We start from the raw sequence: 18502 nt of genomic DNA on the forward strand, positions 1-18502 counted from the left end.
CCAAACTTCCCAACCAGCCAACACCCCAAACCTAAATAACCTCACCTTACTCCTAGCATATATGCATAGTCAAAACTCATCAAAAGCTAGTATGGAATCCTTCCACAAAGTAGCTTTCAATCTAAAATTAACCAATCTTCCCTTCTTCCTCTTTAACCTCCATCTAAAAGAACTCACCGAATAAAATAAAAACTAAAAACTAAATCACCAATCACCCGAAACCAATAATGGAAGGACTAAATATTTTTCAGTGGAACGCCAACGGACTCACCTCCCACGGCCATGAACTAAAAACTAAATTTAAACTAAATAAAGGCCCTCACATTGCTTGTATACAGGAAACCAAATTCTCAAAAAAATCGAAATTCACACTACCTAACTACAACTCAGTTAGAACTGACAGAGCTAAACCAAAAACAAGAAGAGCCGCAGGAGGACTAATCATATTTATCAGGGAAGATATAAATTACGAAGAAATAAAAATAGACACGCCAAACCTAGAAGCCAACGGCATTAAAATCACATTAAATAACCGAAACATAAACATCATAAATATTTACCACTGGGCGGAACAAAAAGTCCAACCTGAGGATCTAAACAAACTACTCAAAATAAGCGATAAATCTACTTTATTCCTAGGAGACTTTAACGCTCACCATCCTACATGGAGCATAGATGATAAAATAGATAATCATGGCAAATTAATCTCCGAATGGATAGAAACAAACGACCTAGTACTCCTTAATAGCAACCAACCCACGAGGTACGATAAGATAAACCAAAAAATGTCGGCTATCGACCTAACCATGTGCACTGCAGATCTAGACCAAAGCACTCAATGGGAAGTGCACGACGTCCCGCTAGGTAGCGACCACTTCCCCATAAACATAACCATAGGAAATACAAACGTACCAATCCAAACAGAAAACCAAGAACCAAAATTCCATTACAATAAAGCTAACTGGGACCAATTCCAAGATATCTGCAACGAAGCTAACTTAAACGAAATAGAAAATAATGATCCAGAAACCTATTGTAAAAACCTAACAGACTATATAATAAACGCAGCCAAAACCTCCATCCCCTTCAAAACATCTAAGACAGGCAAACCGACGGTACCATGGTGGAATGAGGAAATAGAACAGACTAGACGAAAACGTAAATCAGCCTTCAATAAAGCAAAACGCGACTACAAATATTTAAACATAGCCCACGAACTAAACCACCAGGTTCAAAAACTAGTCCAAATAGCCAAAAGTAGAGACTGGAAAAAATTCTGCGAACGTATAAATAACCGTACAGATGCCAGAACGGTCTGGCGCAAAATCCACGCCATTAGAGGCTTAAAACGACATAAAAAAAACCCTAACATTAACAACTCAACCAACCCCGCCCAAAAAGCAAATAATCTCGCCAACCACTTTTCGGCCGTTAGCAGTAACAGCAACTTCAGCCAAAAATTCCAAGATAAACTTAAAACAGAAAACAAACCCACAAAAGAACCAAACAATAACAATCTAGAAATAAATCAACCCTACACAATGGAGGAGCTCCTCTACGTAATCCAAAACAGGAAAAAGGGCACAGCCCCAGGATTAGACCTAACCTCTTACCAAATAATTAAAAAACTCCCCCTAAAACTACTCCAGGCACTACTCAAACTATACAATCTCATCTACCTAAACGGACAGGTTCCTACTCCCTGGAAACAGGCCCTAGTCATACCAATCCCTAAACCTAATAAACCAGCTAATCAAGCTAACTCATATAGACCAATATCCCTAACTTCAAACTTATGTAAAGTAATGGAATCAATGGCTAAAAATAGATTACAACATTACTTAACCCAAAATAACATCATAAACCCAGATCAAAGCGGTTTCACTCCTGGCCGCTCAACCCTAGATAACCTCGCCCGACTAGAACAAGATATTAAGACAGGACAACTAAATAAACAATATACCACAGGCATAAAGCTTTCGACATGGTATGGCACGATGGGCTAATACAAAAACTTAAAAAAATAGGACTCAAAGGTCAGATAGTAAACTACATCCAGGACTTCTTAAACAATCGTAAAATAACCGTGGGTATAGACCAAACTCTATCGGACCAATGTCCCCTAGAAAATGGCACTCCACAGGGCAGTATCCTCAGCCCCACCCTCTTCAATATAATGATAAACGATCTATTCGAGGGTCTATCCCCTAAAGTAAACACATCAAAATTCGCGGATGATGGAGCCATCTGGATCCGCACTAAAAGCATGAAAATGGCCAAAAATCTACTCCAAAAATCTCTTAATAAAATACAACAATGGGCTGACAAATGGGGCTTCTCCCTTAACTCAGAAAAAACAACAGGAATAGTATTCAAACATAAAAACATGAAACCCGCCTCCCCAATCCTCCAGATAAACAATCAAACAATCAAATTTCAAAAACAAACCAAATTCTTAGGACTTATTTTCGATGAACATCTCACCTGGGATGCTCACATCCAAAACCTAACAACTAAATGCAGTAAAGACCTAAACACCCTAAGATGCCTAACTGGCTCTAACTGGGGAGCCTCCAAAGATACTCTCCTCTCTCTCTACATATCCCTAATTAGATCAAAACTAGACTACGGCTGCGCCATATACAACACCCTAAACAACTCTCTATCTAAAAAACTTGACTCAATACCATATCAGGCTCTCAAACTCATTACACGCACCCAACATGGCACCTCCTACACCTCACTTCAGGCCTTAACAGGAGAAATGCCACTAAGTCTACGCAGGGAACAGCTAAGCTTAAATTTCTGGGCCGCGTCCCAATCAAACCCTCTCATCCAAAACTTAATAAACCAAAACATCAGCCCTAAAAACCAAGCTCTAGCTCGTAAACACCCCTTACTTACCCCAATATCCCAAAGAATAACAAACTACCTAAATGAACACCAAATTAAAAATAGACACAACACTAGCTAGCCAAATAAATAAACAAACCGACCCAAACATAGCTAAAACTACCACACTAGCATACATACACAATAATTGGCCAAATTGGTGTCACATTTACACGGACGGATCCTCAGATCCGACCACCAAACACACGGGTTTCGGAGTCCATACCACACAACCAACTAAAACCACACAATCCTTCCGACTCCCAAATAACCAATCAATATTCACGGCATAACTAATGGGCATGGCCTCAGCCCTCCACAATCAAGAATCCAAAAACCACCAAAAAATCCTAATACTTACTGACTCCCTAAGTGGACTACAAGCCCTCCAAAACAAAAATACCCAAAACCAACCTAAATTGATAAATCAAATACTTAAAAGCTCCAACGACCTAACAAAAGCAGGCAAACAAATAACCTTCTTGTGGATACTCGCCCACGTAGGAATATACGGTAATGAAAACGCCGATAAAGCAGCTAAACTATCCCTCAAAATCCCAGAAATAAGCTTAAACTTACCCATCTCAAAATCAGAAATTAAAAGTGTAAACAAACAAAAAATCACAAAAAATGGCATAACCTATATCTAAACTCAAATAGCCAAATCAAAAGAGTGCTCAGCAAACCACTAACCAAACCAAAAATTCTCCATCCATCAATAAAAATCGACAGAGTAATCACTAAACTCCAAACAGGACACACCAACCTAAATAACCACCTAAAAAAATTTAAAAAACACACTACAGGTAACTGCCCACACTGCAAACAACCAGAAACCCCAGAACACGCACTCATCCACTGCACACACTACCTAACACATCGAACCGCATTACAAACCACCCTCAATCTAAACAAGCCTCTCACTCTAGAAGCAATACTAAACCCACAAAATAAACTAGAAAACTTCAAGGCCTTAGGCGTATTCTTAATCAAAACGGAACTAATAAAACGCATCTAAAACCATAATAACCTACCAAATCAAAATCACATAAACAAACAATCATCCACCATATCCAGCTCCCTTAGTTCTCCTCCCCAACCCCATCGGCATTTATTCCAAATCTCAAAATTCCCAAATTCTATATAAGCAACCCCTAAAGCCCCCTCTTGGGTTGCACCGACCACCCTCGCCCCTTTCAGAAACACATTAAATGGCCTGGCCGGGCCCGTGTGCGAAATACGCATCAGTCGGAAAGCGCACGTTAAATCTCCAAAGTAAGTAAGTAAGTAAGCCCTATCCATCTATTGTTTGATAAAGGTGTTAGGATCTACACCGAAACGTTGCACTAATTGTAAAAAAGAAGTTGTTCATCCATAGAACTCGTCTTACTTTAAGTCTAGATCTGTGAGACGTATCTCTGCACAATGAATTGTGCCTCCTAAAAAACACTGGGCCAGTCGTGTCCACTCATAGATTTGATGCTGAAGTTGCTGGAAACTCTTGTTGTGAAAACATGTTTGGTTTATTTAAAACCACGACACCGACAAAAATACGGAAGCCTTTTAGGGCCATTTGTTTTTTTAATTTTTTCGATACTATCTTGAAATTTCAAGATACTAAGTTGAAATTTCAAGATACTATCTTGAAATTTCAAGATTATATCTTGAAATTTCAAGATTATATCTTGAAATTTCAAGATACTAAGTTGATATTTCAAGATAGAGAAGTTGAAATTTCAAGATACTTTCTTGAAATTTCAAGATACTAAGTTGATATTTCAAGATTATTCACTTCAAACGTATTTTTACATCTTAGGATGTTAAAAACTTATAATGTTGAAATTTCAACTTAGTATCTTAAAATTTCAAGAAAGTATCTTGAAATTTCAACTTTGTATCTTGAAATTTCAAGATAGTATCGAAAAAAATTAAAAATTGCCCTATTTCAATCGTCATCTTACCTTTAAGAAAACAGAACAAAGATATAATTATTTTAAAAATAAGTTTAACTGATGACCAATAGATGATACTGATTGTGGTGTTAAACAAATTCAATCATATGTTTTCATACTACCATCCATTTACATTCAGACGGCGCCTGAAAAACACATATGTCCTGGGGATTGGAACCAATGTGAAATTTCTACCGAGGTAAATCGTCCGTTAAATATTGGCACGCCACTGCTTCTAGTAACATATGATTTCACAATCATTCAAGCAAATGTTGGACATTCAAAACGTTTTTCCTGCATGAATAGCATAACACTACAATTTGCTAGGGGGAAATGAGGACACTCAAAAGTACATGTTTGCAGTTAGGTCAAGACAAATGCTTGTATGTCGGTGTCCATTGTAATGTGTGAATCTAATGCGCTAATATAACAACTAACTAGACGTGGTATATTGAAACATCTAGGCCGATCAATATAATATTAAAATGTGCCTTTGCCTCAACATTAAGTCCCAAACGTTACCCAAAGATAACGTTATCGTACCTGTAACTATTTTATCATTTTCAACAGTACAAAGGGCAATTCTATTACTTATAAATAATCTATGTGGCAGTTGTAGTAGTGTACATACACACTTAACACGTATTCTACTCACCGGGGAACTGTATGGTGTTTGAGGTGACAGACTTTGTGTACGTGGGCGGGTCAAAGGAGTCGTGTTCCACACTGATAGTGAGAGACACCTGTCTGTTGTAGAGACTGGCTGTGTTTCCTGGTAGAGACAGTGTGTTGGTTGTCTGGACCTGGCCTGATGGACATGATCCCTGGGAGGAAGATGTACTGCTGGGAGGGACGCCACTCACGCCCTGTAAACACAAAACAGTAGTTAGAGAGACTGGCTGGGTTTCCTGGTAGAGACAGAGTGTTGGTTGTCTGGACCTTGTCTGATGGACATGATCCCTTGGAGGAAGACGTACTGCTGGGAGGGACGCCACTCACACCCTGTAAACACAAAACAGTAGTAAGAGAGACTGGCAGTATTTTCCGAGATAGCTGATTTACTGTGTGATTTGATGGTTGAAGTTTTGTGCTCTTTGATTCTGGCATATCAGCAACTGACCCAATCACAACATCAACTGGGAAAACGTCCAAATCCTCTCCAACAACCTCCATGACTTCACTGAAAGAAAACTAACAGAAATACTCCACATTCGCCGCCTTGAGTCATAGATCAACAGACATCAATGATGTTTCATCTCATCTGCCTACTATGAACGCATTAAGCAAAAAATCACCACCTATGTAAACTGATTGGCCTCCACCTCAAGTGTTCTCCATCATGTTGTTACAGCATTATTTTTCTTTTGTTATAACTTTACCTTCTCATGTTATCTCACTCATATATGCAATTGTTGTTAATGTTTATCATCTTCTGTTTATCCTCCACCCACTATATATATATTATCATGGTCTACACGCTATCAGGGTAAGTTATCCAACGCCCATCTCATCCCATCTGTCAGCAGAAAAAGAAATTGCAGCAAATAATTTAAACAGGTAAAAATGCTTATGCTTGTGATATCAAAACAGCCGCAAAGTAAGCAACTGGTATACAATATACCATTTACTGTGACAGAGTTTTTGATGATGACAACATAGAAAAGGCACAACACCTGGTTTGGACACAACCAGTTAGAAATATTGAAAAATCTACCTGATCAAACCAAAGAGCTTACTCACTGAGTTGTACATCATAATATGGCTCAAAGGAGAATTTTCTAAAGCATGGAAACATGCTGCAGTTATCCCGCTTCTTAAGCAAGGGAAAGACGAAGCCCTACCAAACTCTTATCAAGCGGTCTCACCTCAAACATATGCAAAACTGTGAAGCCATGGTTACAAAACGATTGTAAATGGCAACCACATCAACACTGCTAAAAGTGGCTTCATATCCAGATCTTATTCTAAGACTGGAAAAAGAAATAAAAAAGCTCAGTTAAACAGACAATACCTAGCCGAAGTATTTCTGGACTTCAGCAAAGCCTTCGACATGGTATGGCATGACAGACTCCTCATAAAACTAGCACAAAATGGAGTAGAAGGGAACATGGCAAACTTCATAGACAGCTTCCTGAAAGACAGGTCTGTATCAGTTAAAATAGAGAACAGTCAATCTGATCCTATGGCACTGGCCAATGGCACGCCACAAGGCAGCATTATAAGACCAACACTGCTTAACATCAAGATCAATGATCTTTTTGATCACATCAACTCTCCTACCCAAACTTCAAAAATCGCTGATGACGGACAATGTGAGTAAAGCACTTGGATATTTTACAAATACGAAAAAGCTCCAGTCAGCCTTAGACGGAGTAGATCAATGGTGCAATAAATGGTGGCTCACCCTTTCAAGTGAATAAATATGTGGTAGTTCTATCCAAACGCAGGGGGAAATATTCAATGATACCTTGTCTCTCCATAAAAGGCCAACCAATCAAATTTGAAAAATCTGCAATATTCCCAGGGGTGATCCTTGATCAACACCTCACTTGGCACAAACATATAGAATATGTGAAAAACAGGTGTCAAAAAACCTTGAATGAAATAACGGGCATTTTCAAGCACATCTTGGGGCACATCGAGGGACTCTCAGCTGAACATCTTCAAATCATCTATTGTTGTGAGGCCTTTCACTCAGCATCAAATACTGTATTGAGCCGCCTTGACAGAATACAATACAAAACCCTAATGCTGGCGACAGGCGCAGCAACAGGCACCTCACTAGAAGCATTACAAGTAGAAACAGGAGAACTTCCCTTTAAACTAAGAAGTGAGCAGGACGAACATGAAAACTTTTTGTGAAAAAGTTAAGGCAGGATATAAATACCCGAGATGAAAAACAGTTGAGGGTCTGAGAGGTAAGGAGTGGTGATAAGTGAGGAGGGGTGATAGGTGTGGAGGGTTGAGAGGTGAGGAGGGTCTGAGAGGTAAGGAGGGTCTGTGAGGTGAGGAGGGTTGAGAGGTGAGGAGGGTCTGAGAGGTAAGGAGGGTCTGTGAGGTGAGGAGGGTTGAGAGGTGAGGAGGGTTGAGAGGTGAGAAGGGGTCTGAGAGGTAAGGAGGGTCTGTGAGGTGAGAAGGGGTCTGAGAGGTAAGGAGGGTCTGTGAGGTAAGGAGGGTCTGAGAGGTAAGGAGGGTCTATGAGGTGAGGAGGGTTCAGAGGTGAAAAGGGTTGAGAGGTGAGGAGGGTTGAGAGGTGAGAAGGGGTCTGTGAGGTGAGGAGGGTTGAGAGGTGAGGAGGGTTGAGAGGTAAGGAGGGTCTGTGAGGTGAGGAGGGTTGAGACGTGAGGAGGGCTGAGAGGTGAGGAGGGTCTGAGAGTTGAGGAGGGTTGAGAGGTGAGGAGGGTCTGTGAGGTGAGGAGGGCTGAGTGGTGAGGAGGGTCTGAGAGTTGAGGAGGGTTGAGAGGTGAGGAGGGTTGAGAGGTGAGGAGGGTTGAGAGGTAAGGAGGGTCTGAGGGGTGAGGAGGGTCGAGAGGTGAGGAGGGCTGAGAGCTGAGGAGGGTCTGAGAGTTGAGGAGGGTTGAGAGGTGAGAAGGGTTGAGAGGTGAGAAGGGGTCTGTGAGGTGAGGAGGGTTGAGAGGTGAGGAGGGTCTGTGCGGTGAGGAGGGTTGAGAGGTGAGAAGGGTTGAAAGGTGAGGATGGTTGAGAGGTGAGGAGGGTCTGAGAGGTAAGGAGGGTCTGTGAGGTGAGGAGGGTTGAGAAGTGAGGAGGGCTGAGAGGTGAGGAGGGTTGAGAGGTGAGGAGGGTTGAGAGGTGAGAAGGGTTGAGAGGTGAGAAGGGGTCTGTGAGGCGAGGAGGGTTGAGAGGTGAGGAGGGTTGAGAGGTGAGGAGGGTTGAGATATGATGAAGGATCTGTGAGGTGAGGAGGGTTGAGAGGTGAGGAGGGTCTGAAAGGTAAGGAGGGTCTGTGAGGTGAGGAGGGTTGAGAGGTGAGGAGGGTTGAGAGGTGAGGAGGGCTGAGAGGTAAGGAGGGTTGAGAGGTGAGAAGGGGTCTGTGAGGTGGGAAGGGTTGAGAGGTTAGAAGGGGTGAGAGGTGAGGAGGGTTGGGAGGTTAGAAGGGGTCTGTGAGGTTAGGAGGGTTGAGAGGTGAGGAGGGTTGAGAGGTAAGGAGGGTTGAGAGATGATGAGGGTTGGGAGGTTAGAAGGGGTCTGTGAGGTGAGGAGGGTTGAGAGGTGAGGAGGGTTGAGAGGTAAGGAGGGTTGAGAGGTAAGGAGGGTTGAGAGGTGAGAAGGGGTCTGTGAGGTGAGGAGGGTTGAGAGGTGAGGAGGGTCTGAGAGGTAAGGAGGGTATGTGAGGTGAGGAGGGTTGAGAGGTGAGGAGGGCTGAGAGGTGAGGAGGGTTGAGAGGTGAGGAGGGTTGAGAGGTGAGGAGGGCTGAGAGGTGAGGAGGGTTGAGAGGTGAGGAGGGTTGAGAGGTGAGGAGGGTTGAGAGGTGAGGAGGGTTGAGTGGTGAGGAGGGTTGAGAGGTGAGGAGGGTTGAGAGGTGAGGTGGGTCTGTGAGGTGAGGAGGGTTGAGAGGTGAGGAGGGTCTGAAAGGTAAGGAGGGTCTGTGAGGTGAGGTGGATCTGTGAGGTGAAGAGGGTTGAGAGGTGAGGAGGGTTGAGAGGTGAGGAGGGCTACGAGGTAAGGAGGGTTGAGAGATGAGAAGGGGTGAGAGGTGAGGAGGGTTGAGAGGTGAGAAGGGGTGAGAGGTGAGGAAGGTTGAGAGGTTAGAAGGGGTCTGTGAGGTAAGTAGGGTTGAGAGATGATGAGGGTTGAGAGGTAAGGAGGGTTGAGAGGTAAGGAGGGTCTGTGAGGTGAGGAGGGTCTGTGAGGTGAGGAGGGTCTGTGAGGTGAGGAGGGTTGAGAGGTGAGGAGGGTTGAGAGGTGAGGAGGGTTGAGAGGTAAGGAGGGTTGAGAGGTGAGAAGGGGTCTGTGAGGTGAGGAAGGTTGAGAGGTTAGAAGGGGTCTGTGAGGTGAGGAGGGTTGAGAGATGATGAGGGTTGAGGGGTAAGGAGGGTTGAGAGGTAAGGAGGGTCTGTGAGGTGAGGAGGGTCTGTGAGGTGAGGAGGGTTGAGAGGTGAGGAGGGTTGAGAGGTGAGGAGGGTTGAGAGGTAAGGAGGGTTGAGAGGTAGGAAGAGGTCTGTGAGGTGAGGAGGGTTGAGAGGTGAGGAGGGTCTGAGAGGTAAGGAGGGTCTGTGAGGTGAGGAGGGTTGAGAGGTGAGAAGGGATGAGGAGTGTCTGAGAGGTAAGGAGGGTCTGTGAGGTGAGGAGGGTTGAGAGGTGAGAAGGGGTGAGAGGTGAGGAGGGTTGAGAGGTGAGAAGGGGTGAGAGGTGAGGAGGGTTGAGAGGTTAGAAGGGATCTGTGAGGTAAGGAGGTTTGAGAGATGATGAGAGTTGAGAGGTAAGGAGGGTTGAGAGGTAAGGAGGGTCTGTGAGGTGAGGACGGTTGAGAGGTGAGGAGGGTTGAGAGGTGAGAAGGGTTGAGAGGTGAGGAGGGTTGAGAGGTGAGGAGGGTCTGAGAGGTGAGGAGGGTTGAGAGGTGAGGAGGGTCTGAAAGGTAAGGAGGGTATGTGAGGTGAGGAGGGTTGAGAGGTGAGGAGGGTTGAGAGGTGAGGAGGGCTGAGAGGTGAGGAGGGTTGAGAGGTGAGGAGGGTTGAGAGGTGAGGAGGGTCTGAAAGGTAAGGAGGGTATGTGAGATGAGGAGGGTTGAGAGGTGAGGAGGGTTGAGAGGTGAGGAGGGTCTGAAAGGTGAGGAGGGTTGAGAGGTGAGGTGGGTCTGAAAGGTAAGGAGGGTATGTGAGGTGAGGAGGGTATGTGAGGTGAGGAGGGTTGAGAGGTGAGGAGGGTTGAGAGGTGAGGAGGGTTGAGAGGTGAGGAGGGTCTGAAAGGTAAGGAGGGTATGTGAGGTGAGGAGGGTTGAGAGGTGAGGAGGGTCTGAAAGGTGAGGAGGGTTGAGAGGTGAGGTGGGTCTGTGAGGTGAGGAGGGTTGAGAGGTGAGGAGGGTCTGAAAGGTAAGGAGGGTCTGTGAGGTGAGGTGGGTCTGTGAGGTGAAAAGGGTTGAGAGGTGAGGAGGGTTGAGAGGTGAGGAGGGCTGAGATGTAAGGAGGGTTGAGAGGTGAGAAGGGGTGCGAGGTGAGGAGGGTTGAGAGGTGAGAAGGGGTGAGAGGTGAGGAAGGTTGAGAGGTTAGAAGGGGTGAGAGGTGAGGAGGGTTGAGAGGTGAGAAGGGGTGAGAGGTGAGGAGGGTTGAGAGGTTAGAAGGGATCTGTGAGGTAAGGAGGTTTGAGAGATGATGAGAGTTGAGAGGTAAGGAGGGTTGAGAGGTAAGGAGGGTCTGTGAGGTGAGGACGGTTGAGAGGTGAGGAGGGTTGAGAGGTGAGAAGGGTTGAGAGGTGAGGAGGGTTGAGAGGTGAGGAGGGTCTGAGAGGTGAGGAGGGTTGAGAGGTGAGGAGGGTCTGAAAGGTAAGGAGGGTATGTGAGGTGAGGAGGGTTGAGAGGTGAGGAGGGTTGAGAGGTGAGGAGGGCTGAGAGGTGAGGAGGGTTGAGAGGTGAGGAGGGTTGAGAGGTGAGGAGGGTCTGAAAGGTAAGGAGGGTATGTGAGATGAGGAGGGTTGAGAGGTGAGGAGGGTTGAGAGGTGAGGAGGGTCTGAAAGGTGAGGAGGGTTGAGAGGTGAGGTGGGTCTGAAAGGTAAGGAGGGTATGTGAGGTGAGGAGGGTATGTGAGGTGAGGAGGGTTGAGAGGTGAGGAGGGTTGAGAGGTGAGGAGGGTTGAGAGGTGAGGAGGGTCTGAAAGGTAAGGAGGGTATGTGAGGTGAGGAGGGTTGAGAGGTGAGGAGGGTCTGAAAGGTGAGGAGGGTTGAGAGGTGAGGTGGGTCTGTGAGGTGAGGAGGGTTGAGAGGTGAGGAGGGTCTGAAAGGTAAGGAGGGTCTGTGAGGTGAGGTGGGTCTGTGAGGTGAAAAGGGTTGAGAGGTGAGGAGGGTTGAGAGGTGAGGAGGGCTGAGATGTAAGGAGGGTTGAGAGGTGAGAAGGGGTGCGAGGTGAGGAGGGTTGAGAGGTGAGAAGGGGTGAGAGGTGAGGAAGGTTGAGAGGTTAGAAGGGGTCTGTGAGGTTAGGTGGGTTGAGAGATGATGAGGGTTGAGAGGTAAGGAGGGTTGAGAGGTAAGGAGGGTCTGTGAGGTGAGGAGGGTCTGTGAGGTGAGGAGGGTTGAGAGGTGAGGAGGGTTGAGAGGTGAGGAGGGTTGAGAGGTAAGGAGGGTTGAGAGATGATGAGGGTTGAGGGGTAAGGAGGGTTGAGAGGTAAGGAGGGTCTGTGAGGTGAGGAGGGTCTGTGAGGTGAGGAGGGTTGAGAGGTGAGGAGGGTTGAGAGGTGAGGAGGGTTGAGAGGTAAGGAGGGTTGAGAGGTGAGAAGGGGTCTGTGAGGTGAGGAGGGTTGAGAGGTGAGAAGGGGTCTGTGAGGTGAGGAAGGTTGAGAGGTTAGAAGGGGTCTGTGAGGTAAGGAGGGTTGAGAGATGATGAGGGTTGAGGGGTAAGGAGGGTTGAGAGGTAAGGAGGGTCTGTGAGGTGAGGAGGGTCTGTGAGGTGAGGAGGGTTGAGAGGTGAGGAGGGTTGAGAGGTGAGGAGGGTTGAGAGGTAAGGAGGGTTGAGAGGTGAGAAGGGGTCTGTGAGGTGAGGAGGGTTGAGAGGTGAGAAGGGGTCTGTGAGGTGAGGAGGGTTGAGAGGTGAGGAGGGTCTGAGAGGTAAGGAGGGTCTGTGAGGTGAGGAGGGTTGAGAGGTGAGAAGGGATGAGGAGTGTCTGAGAGGTAAGGAGGGTTGAGCGGTGAACAGGGTTGAGAGGTGAGGATGGTTGAGAGGTGAGGAGGGTTGATAGGTGAGGAGGGTCTGAGAGGTGAGGAGGGTTGACAGCTGAGGAGGGTCTGAGAGGTGAGGAGGGTTGAGAGGTGAGGAGGGGGTGCGAAATGAGAAGGGGCGTGAGAATGAGGAGGGGCGTGAGAATGAGGAGGGTCTGAGAGGTGAAAAGGGTTTAAGAGGTGAGGAGTGGGTGAGAGGCGAGGAGGGGGTGAAATGAGGAGGGGTCATGAGGGGTTGAGAATTTAAGAGTGGATGAAATTAGGAAGGGTTGCGGGATGAGGAGGGTCTGAGAGGTGAGAAGGGGTTAAGAGGTGAGGAGTGGTTAAGAGGTGAGGAGGGAGATGTGTGTGAGGTCTAAAGAATCGGATGTTGCAATACAAGGCCACAGCGTAAGTTTGGCAGAACCCTCAGGTTGGTCTACAAGAAATTAAGAACAAAACTAATAAACCAAGTAACTGAAACAACCCCAACAGCTAAACAAACTAGGCAAACAACTAGAATGTTAGCTTACCAAGTTGCCGTGCTTATATGCTTTCAATGCCTGTCATATGTTCGAGTGAAGTATTACGGTGTAAACAAACTGCGTGAGTATATACAGCGCCATATTTTGTTCGGTTCCAAATTCAATTTAGCGGGGTTTAATCTACAGATAACCTAGCTCTACATTGAAAACACAGTATGTTTATCTCCTAATTAACACATACTCAAAAATATCCAAAAATCAAGCCTTACACCTCCCACCCTCTATTCTTAAGATTGTAAGTTTGTTTTGTTTGTTTGCTTGTTGTTTAACGCCGCACTGAGCAATATTGCAGCTATATAGTGGCGGTTTGTACATAATCAGACGTACCAGACGATCCAGACATCATGAGCCTCGATCCACGTAATTGGCATATAATGACATGCAACCAAGTCAGCGAGCCTGACAACCCGAGCCTCGATCCACGTAATTGGCATATAATGACATGCAACCAAGTCAGCGAGCCTGACAACCCGATCCCGTTAGTCGCCTCTTACGACAAACATAGTTGGCCTTTACGGCAAGCATGGGTTGCTGAAGACCTATTCTATCCCGGATCTTCACGAGTATCAAACTTTAAGCAACCCTCACACCCCCTTAGGTTGCCTCTCCTGGTTGGAGGATTATCGTATCATAAGATCTCAAGCTATTGCGGTTCTTAGCAGAACAAGAGCTTAGCATGAAGGCTACTTGTTTTAATAAATGGAGCTGCAGTGGCGGCCATATTTATTTTTCCCATGGTTCAGAGGTTTATTTCGATTTGGCTAGATATGTGTAAAACTTGTAATGTGACATTGATGTTGATATCTAAAGTAGATATGTTAAGTAGATTAGAAGAATAGAGTTTATGATTCCCTGATACGGGTGGGGCGAACGGGTCCTTAGCGTCAGCAGACATGGGCGATGTCACGGTGAACTAAACATGAACGGACCATATACCTGATATTACACTCTGTTCGTGAAACCAATACAACAAGATAAATGAAATCATCAGGGTGAAGCTACTGTACCCTACCTGTTGGTATCTCCATGTGATGAAGGCGGCAGGGGCAGCACACGGGGTGGTCACTGTGACGGAGATGGTGTTCTGTGGGGCCACGGAGGACGGGAGAGAAGTCAGTTGTGGAGAGAATGTCACAGACCTCCAGTCCAGGACAGCTGGTAAGAAGGAATGATACAGTTATACTTGACAGTTCACACAGCCCAGCAAAACTATCAAGATTAGATATCAACACTGGCCTCACTACACGGCCGCCCTGAATACTTCACCATCTGACAAGAACTTTCAAACAGATAGTTTAACTAATATACGTATCATTAAGTATAAACATTCCAGACTACATGTATGTCATATTTGTGAGGTTTTGTGCATCTGTTCTATTAACCGAGACTCGTAGAACTGAGCGCGGGACACCGTCAAACCAGTATCCCAGTTAGTTCATCCTGTGTGCCAATTTGATGTGGGATAATTGTTTTCAGTTCATGTTTGCTTTACGTTTGTGACTTGCTAGTGTTTTATATGATGTCCCTGACTGAAAAATACAAAAGGTTGTGGGTAGAGGTGGGTAAACAGTGTCTTTTTTAACAGTTGCATTAGGGACTAAATAACTTAGAAACAATTGCCGTTCTTAAATATTTTTTCATTGTCATTACCTCACGCGAACTTTACCTTTCCTGTAAGTTACTTGTTTGCTCTCCAATTTCATTTATGTTCAATTAGTTCCAAACGTATGCACAGTTTGATTGTTTCCATTAACGAACATCTGATTCACACAATTAATGAACATCTGATTCAAACACATATACCCCACCTGCAATGTGTGACAGTGTGATGCTATTTGAGCCTGTGGTACGAGTAGCACAACTCCATGTCCCGCTGTCCCTGGTGGAATATGGTGATGCAATGTCTAGAGTCGGGATCCTGGATGTACTGTCCAGACTCACAGAGTATCCCGAGACAGAAGAAGAACATATTCCTGATGACAAGCAGCCACCTTGGATAGAAGTATCCTTGAAGAAGCGGACAGTTTCGTTGATAGCTGCATCTAGTGTACAAGTGATGCTGAAACTGACACCCTCCACAGGAACACGTCTGTTGGTGACAAGAACTGGAGCTGACTCTGAAACAGTGTAATGCAGTGTAATTGTATCTGCGCTAGGTATTATTTCACATTTGTTTCCTCTCACAACAATTTGTGATTTTGTGTGAATCGATTTTTTACAGCTGAAAATACACGTGTTTTAATTAAAACGATATCTTACGCAGACGAGTGTATAGTAATGTATTAACAAGCGCAGTTCAATGTTGAAAATATTTAAAGACGTTGTTGGAAAAGGCTAGCGTATGAATGAACCATTCGTATCTGAAGATTCAATAAAAACTGCTGTCTGAATAAGCATTTATCAGTGGTTTGAGAAGAGAGATAACTATGCTTGCCTAATCGAAAGTACAAGGTGGGCCCACATTTGAAACTGAACGACAGACAGACGGACGGACAGGGACAGACAGGGACGGACAGGGACGGGCAGGAATCCGGACAGACACGGACATAAACGGACAGACTGACAGACACACATACACGGACAGATAGACAAGCACGGACAGACGGACAAACACGGACAGAAAAAACAGACACGGACAGAAAAACAGACACGAACAGACATGCAGCCAGGGACAGACATGCGAACACGGACAGACAAACACACACGCGCCCGCACACACTCGCAGACACACATACGCACACATAACACACACTCACGAACACACACGCACATACGCACGCAAACACATTAACACACATGCACACACACATACACATTAAACACGCACACACATACATTTCACCCACAAACACACGTATGCACACATGCACACACGCATATACATACACGCACACAAACACACTAACACACATGTACACATAAATATACACACATACACACATCCATGCACACAAACACACTTACACAAACACACGCAAACACACACACACACATTCACACAAACAGACGCACACAAATACGCAAACAGATACACACATACACACAAGGCAAGTAACTTTGTTCGAAATGTGCCCCTGTTAACCACCAACACATACACATACAACCATATATACTGAGTCAAATTAAAAACTTCACATTTTTAAACGTAATCCCATATATGATTTACAACGGACAAATGTATTAGAGAAGGTAATTTTTAATCATTAATGTCCAAAGAAGGATTTTAATTAACGGCGGTAACCATAGTTTGTTCCAAGCACCTATAGTATTCGGTAATAACATCAACAGTTTAAATCATAAGTCCCAAGCACGAGAATCTGATGGCACACAAGTTCAGTAGCGTGCATGGCCACCATATGCGTTGACAACTGCCACACAACGCCTCCGCATGGCTGCAAAATGATGCTAAGATCTTGCACATTCCTTGTCAAAATTGCTGTGTGGGGTCTGGCATTGTCGTGTTGGAAGATCTAACCGGGTCCATGTGCTGCCATAAAAGGCAGAAGTTCTGGTGCCAGTACCTGGTCGCGGTAAGCAGCACCGTTGAGGTTGCCGGGGATGACAAGAAGCCTGGAACGTGCATTTCAACATAGTACAGAAAGCACCCCACACCATGACACTTCCGCCTCGAAATCTGTCAACTTCCTGTACACAACACTGGGCGTAACGTTCATGACGGCGCCTCCACACCCTCGCCCTACCATCAGCAAATCGAAGATTAAATCGGGATTCATCACTGAAGATGACTTGATTCCAATTCCTCTGAGTCCATCGTAAGTGTCGCTGTGCCCACAATTGACGTTGACGTCTGCTGTCGTGCTTGAAGGTGAACAGTTCTCAGACGGTTTCGAACAGTTTGCGCACTCAGTCTACTGAGTCTAAACAGTTCATTTCTGGTTGATGTAGCCGTAAAAAATCGGTTACGGAGGTGACGTAAGAAAATCTGACGATCCTCTGCATGTGACGTCACAGGTGGTCGACCCTGCCGAGGACGATCAGCGGTGGTACCCGTTTGCTGTAGACGCGTCTGTAAATCATAAACAGTCCGTCCACTACAACCAATCGTCCTTGCGACTTCAGCTACGGACGTTCCCGTCTGTAACGTGCCGATGGCACGTTCACGTTGCACATTTGAAAGGCGTGGCATGACAAATGGCCGTAAAGGCTTTTGTTTTCTTGTTTTTTTTTCTTTTTTTTGTTAATGACTGCTAACAAGTATGGCTGAAAACACGTGCGGTATTATGGCCACGTGACCAGTTGCACGTGAAAAAAACACTTTTGCCACTATAGTGCTGTGCACATGATTTTGATCGATTCACCTGCACAAAAACGGGTGTTATCTGACAATACGTAGCCATTACTGTTTAAATACACAATAAGGGCCCACGATGAAAACTGGTCAAAATGTTCAAATTTTAAGATTGTGAAAACACACAAACACATACACATATACATACGCATGTACACACAAACACACAAACCTGTGCACATATAAACACACAAAACACATATACACACAAAAACAAACATGCCCGTACACACACAAACACACGCATGAACACAAACACAGACAAAAAAACACGTATAAGCACACATACGCTTACAAACACACACACGAGTGTAAAAACTGACTTTCACTTTGTGAGTTCATAGAGTGAGGGTCATTACTGTATTACATTTATGTCTAGTATACAGCGCTGCAGAGAACATCCTGTTTCACCGAGGTGGTAAACGTAAATATCAGACTTAGTGAGGGTCATTACTGTATTACATTTATGTCTAGTATACAGCGCCGCCCTGCAGTTGTGATCATAGTTAACAGTTCCCTTACCTGTACGAAGAATCTGTCCAACATTCACCAGAATCAGAAGTGAAATGTATTTGAGATATCCACAGGTAAACATTATAGCTGCTACATTGACAGTCCTTCACACACATATACACGACGTAAAGTGGTATTTTACTTCCGGGTAGCCGAGGCAATATGTTGGCCAGATCTACACAGAGATATGAATAGGTTTGCACACTATACCCAGGGATTGCCTAAAAGTCGGGCCGGGCCGGGCCAGCGGGTAATACAAAAAACGGATTGCAGAACAATAAAACGAAACGCGAATATCTAGGCAGATCTTAAGTGTCCACAAAACGTATAGTTTTGCTCATTTAATTGAGTTTGAATAAAAATGCACCTTCGACAATGTAATTAACTGATGATTATGACTAAATACAGTGAGTCTCGTAGAAAAGTCA

The 18502-nt window shown here is 45.0% G+C and overlaps 2 protein-coding genes across 2 annotated transcripts in view; both read right to left on the reverse strand.

Annotated features, from left to right (window-relative positions):
- The window catches only part of LOC139457056 (B-cell receptor CD22-like), a 185325-nt gene that overhangs the window by 26093 nt on the left and 140730 nt on the right, over window positions 1-18502 (reverse strand). The window lies entirely within an intron of this gene.
- Window positions 5508-18178, reverse strand: LOC139457572 (mucin-5AC-like). Its single transcript, XM_071238945.1, has 4 exons — window positions 18084-18178; window positions 15061-15369; window positions 14265-14407; window positions 5508-5846 (listed from the first exon to the last, which is right to left on the reverse strand). The coding sequence occupies exons 1-4, from the start codon at window positions 18154-18156 to the stop codon at window positions 5550-5552; spliced, it is 822 nt and encodes a 273-aa protein (XP_071095046.1). The 5' UTR covers window positions 18157-18178; the 3' UTR covers window positions 5508-5549.

Source organism: Haliotis cracherodii, unplaced genomic scaffold, assembly GCF_022045235.1.
Source record: "Haliotis cracherodii isolate W230 unplaced genomic scaffold, xgHalCrac1.p SCAF_12, whole genome shotgun sequence".
Taxonomy (NCBI): domain Eukaryota; kingdom Metazoa; phylum Mollusca; class Gastropoda; order Lepetellida; family Haliotidae; genus Haliotis; species Haliotis cracherodii.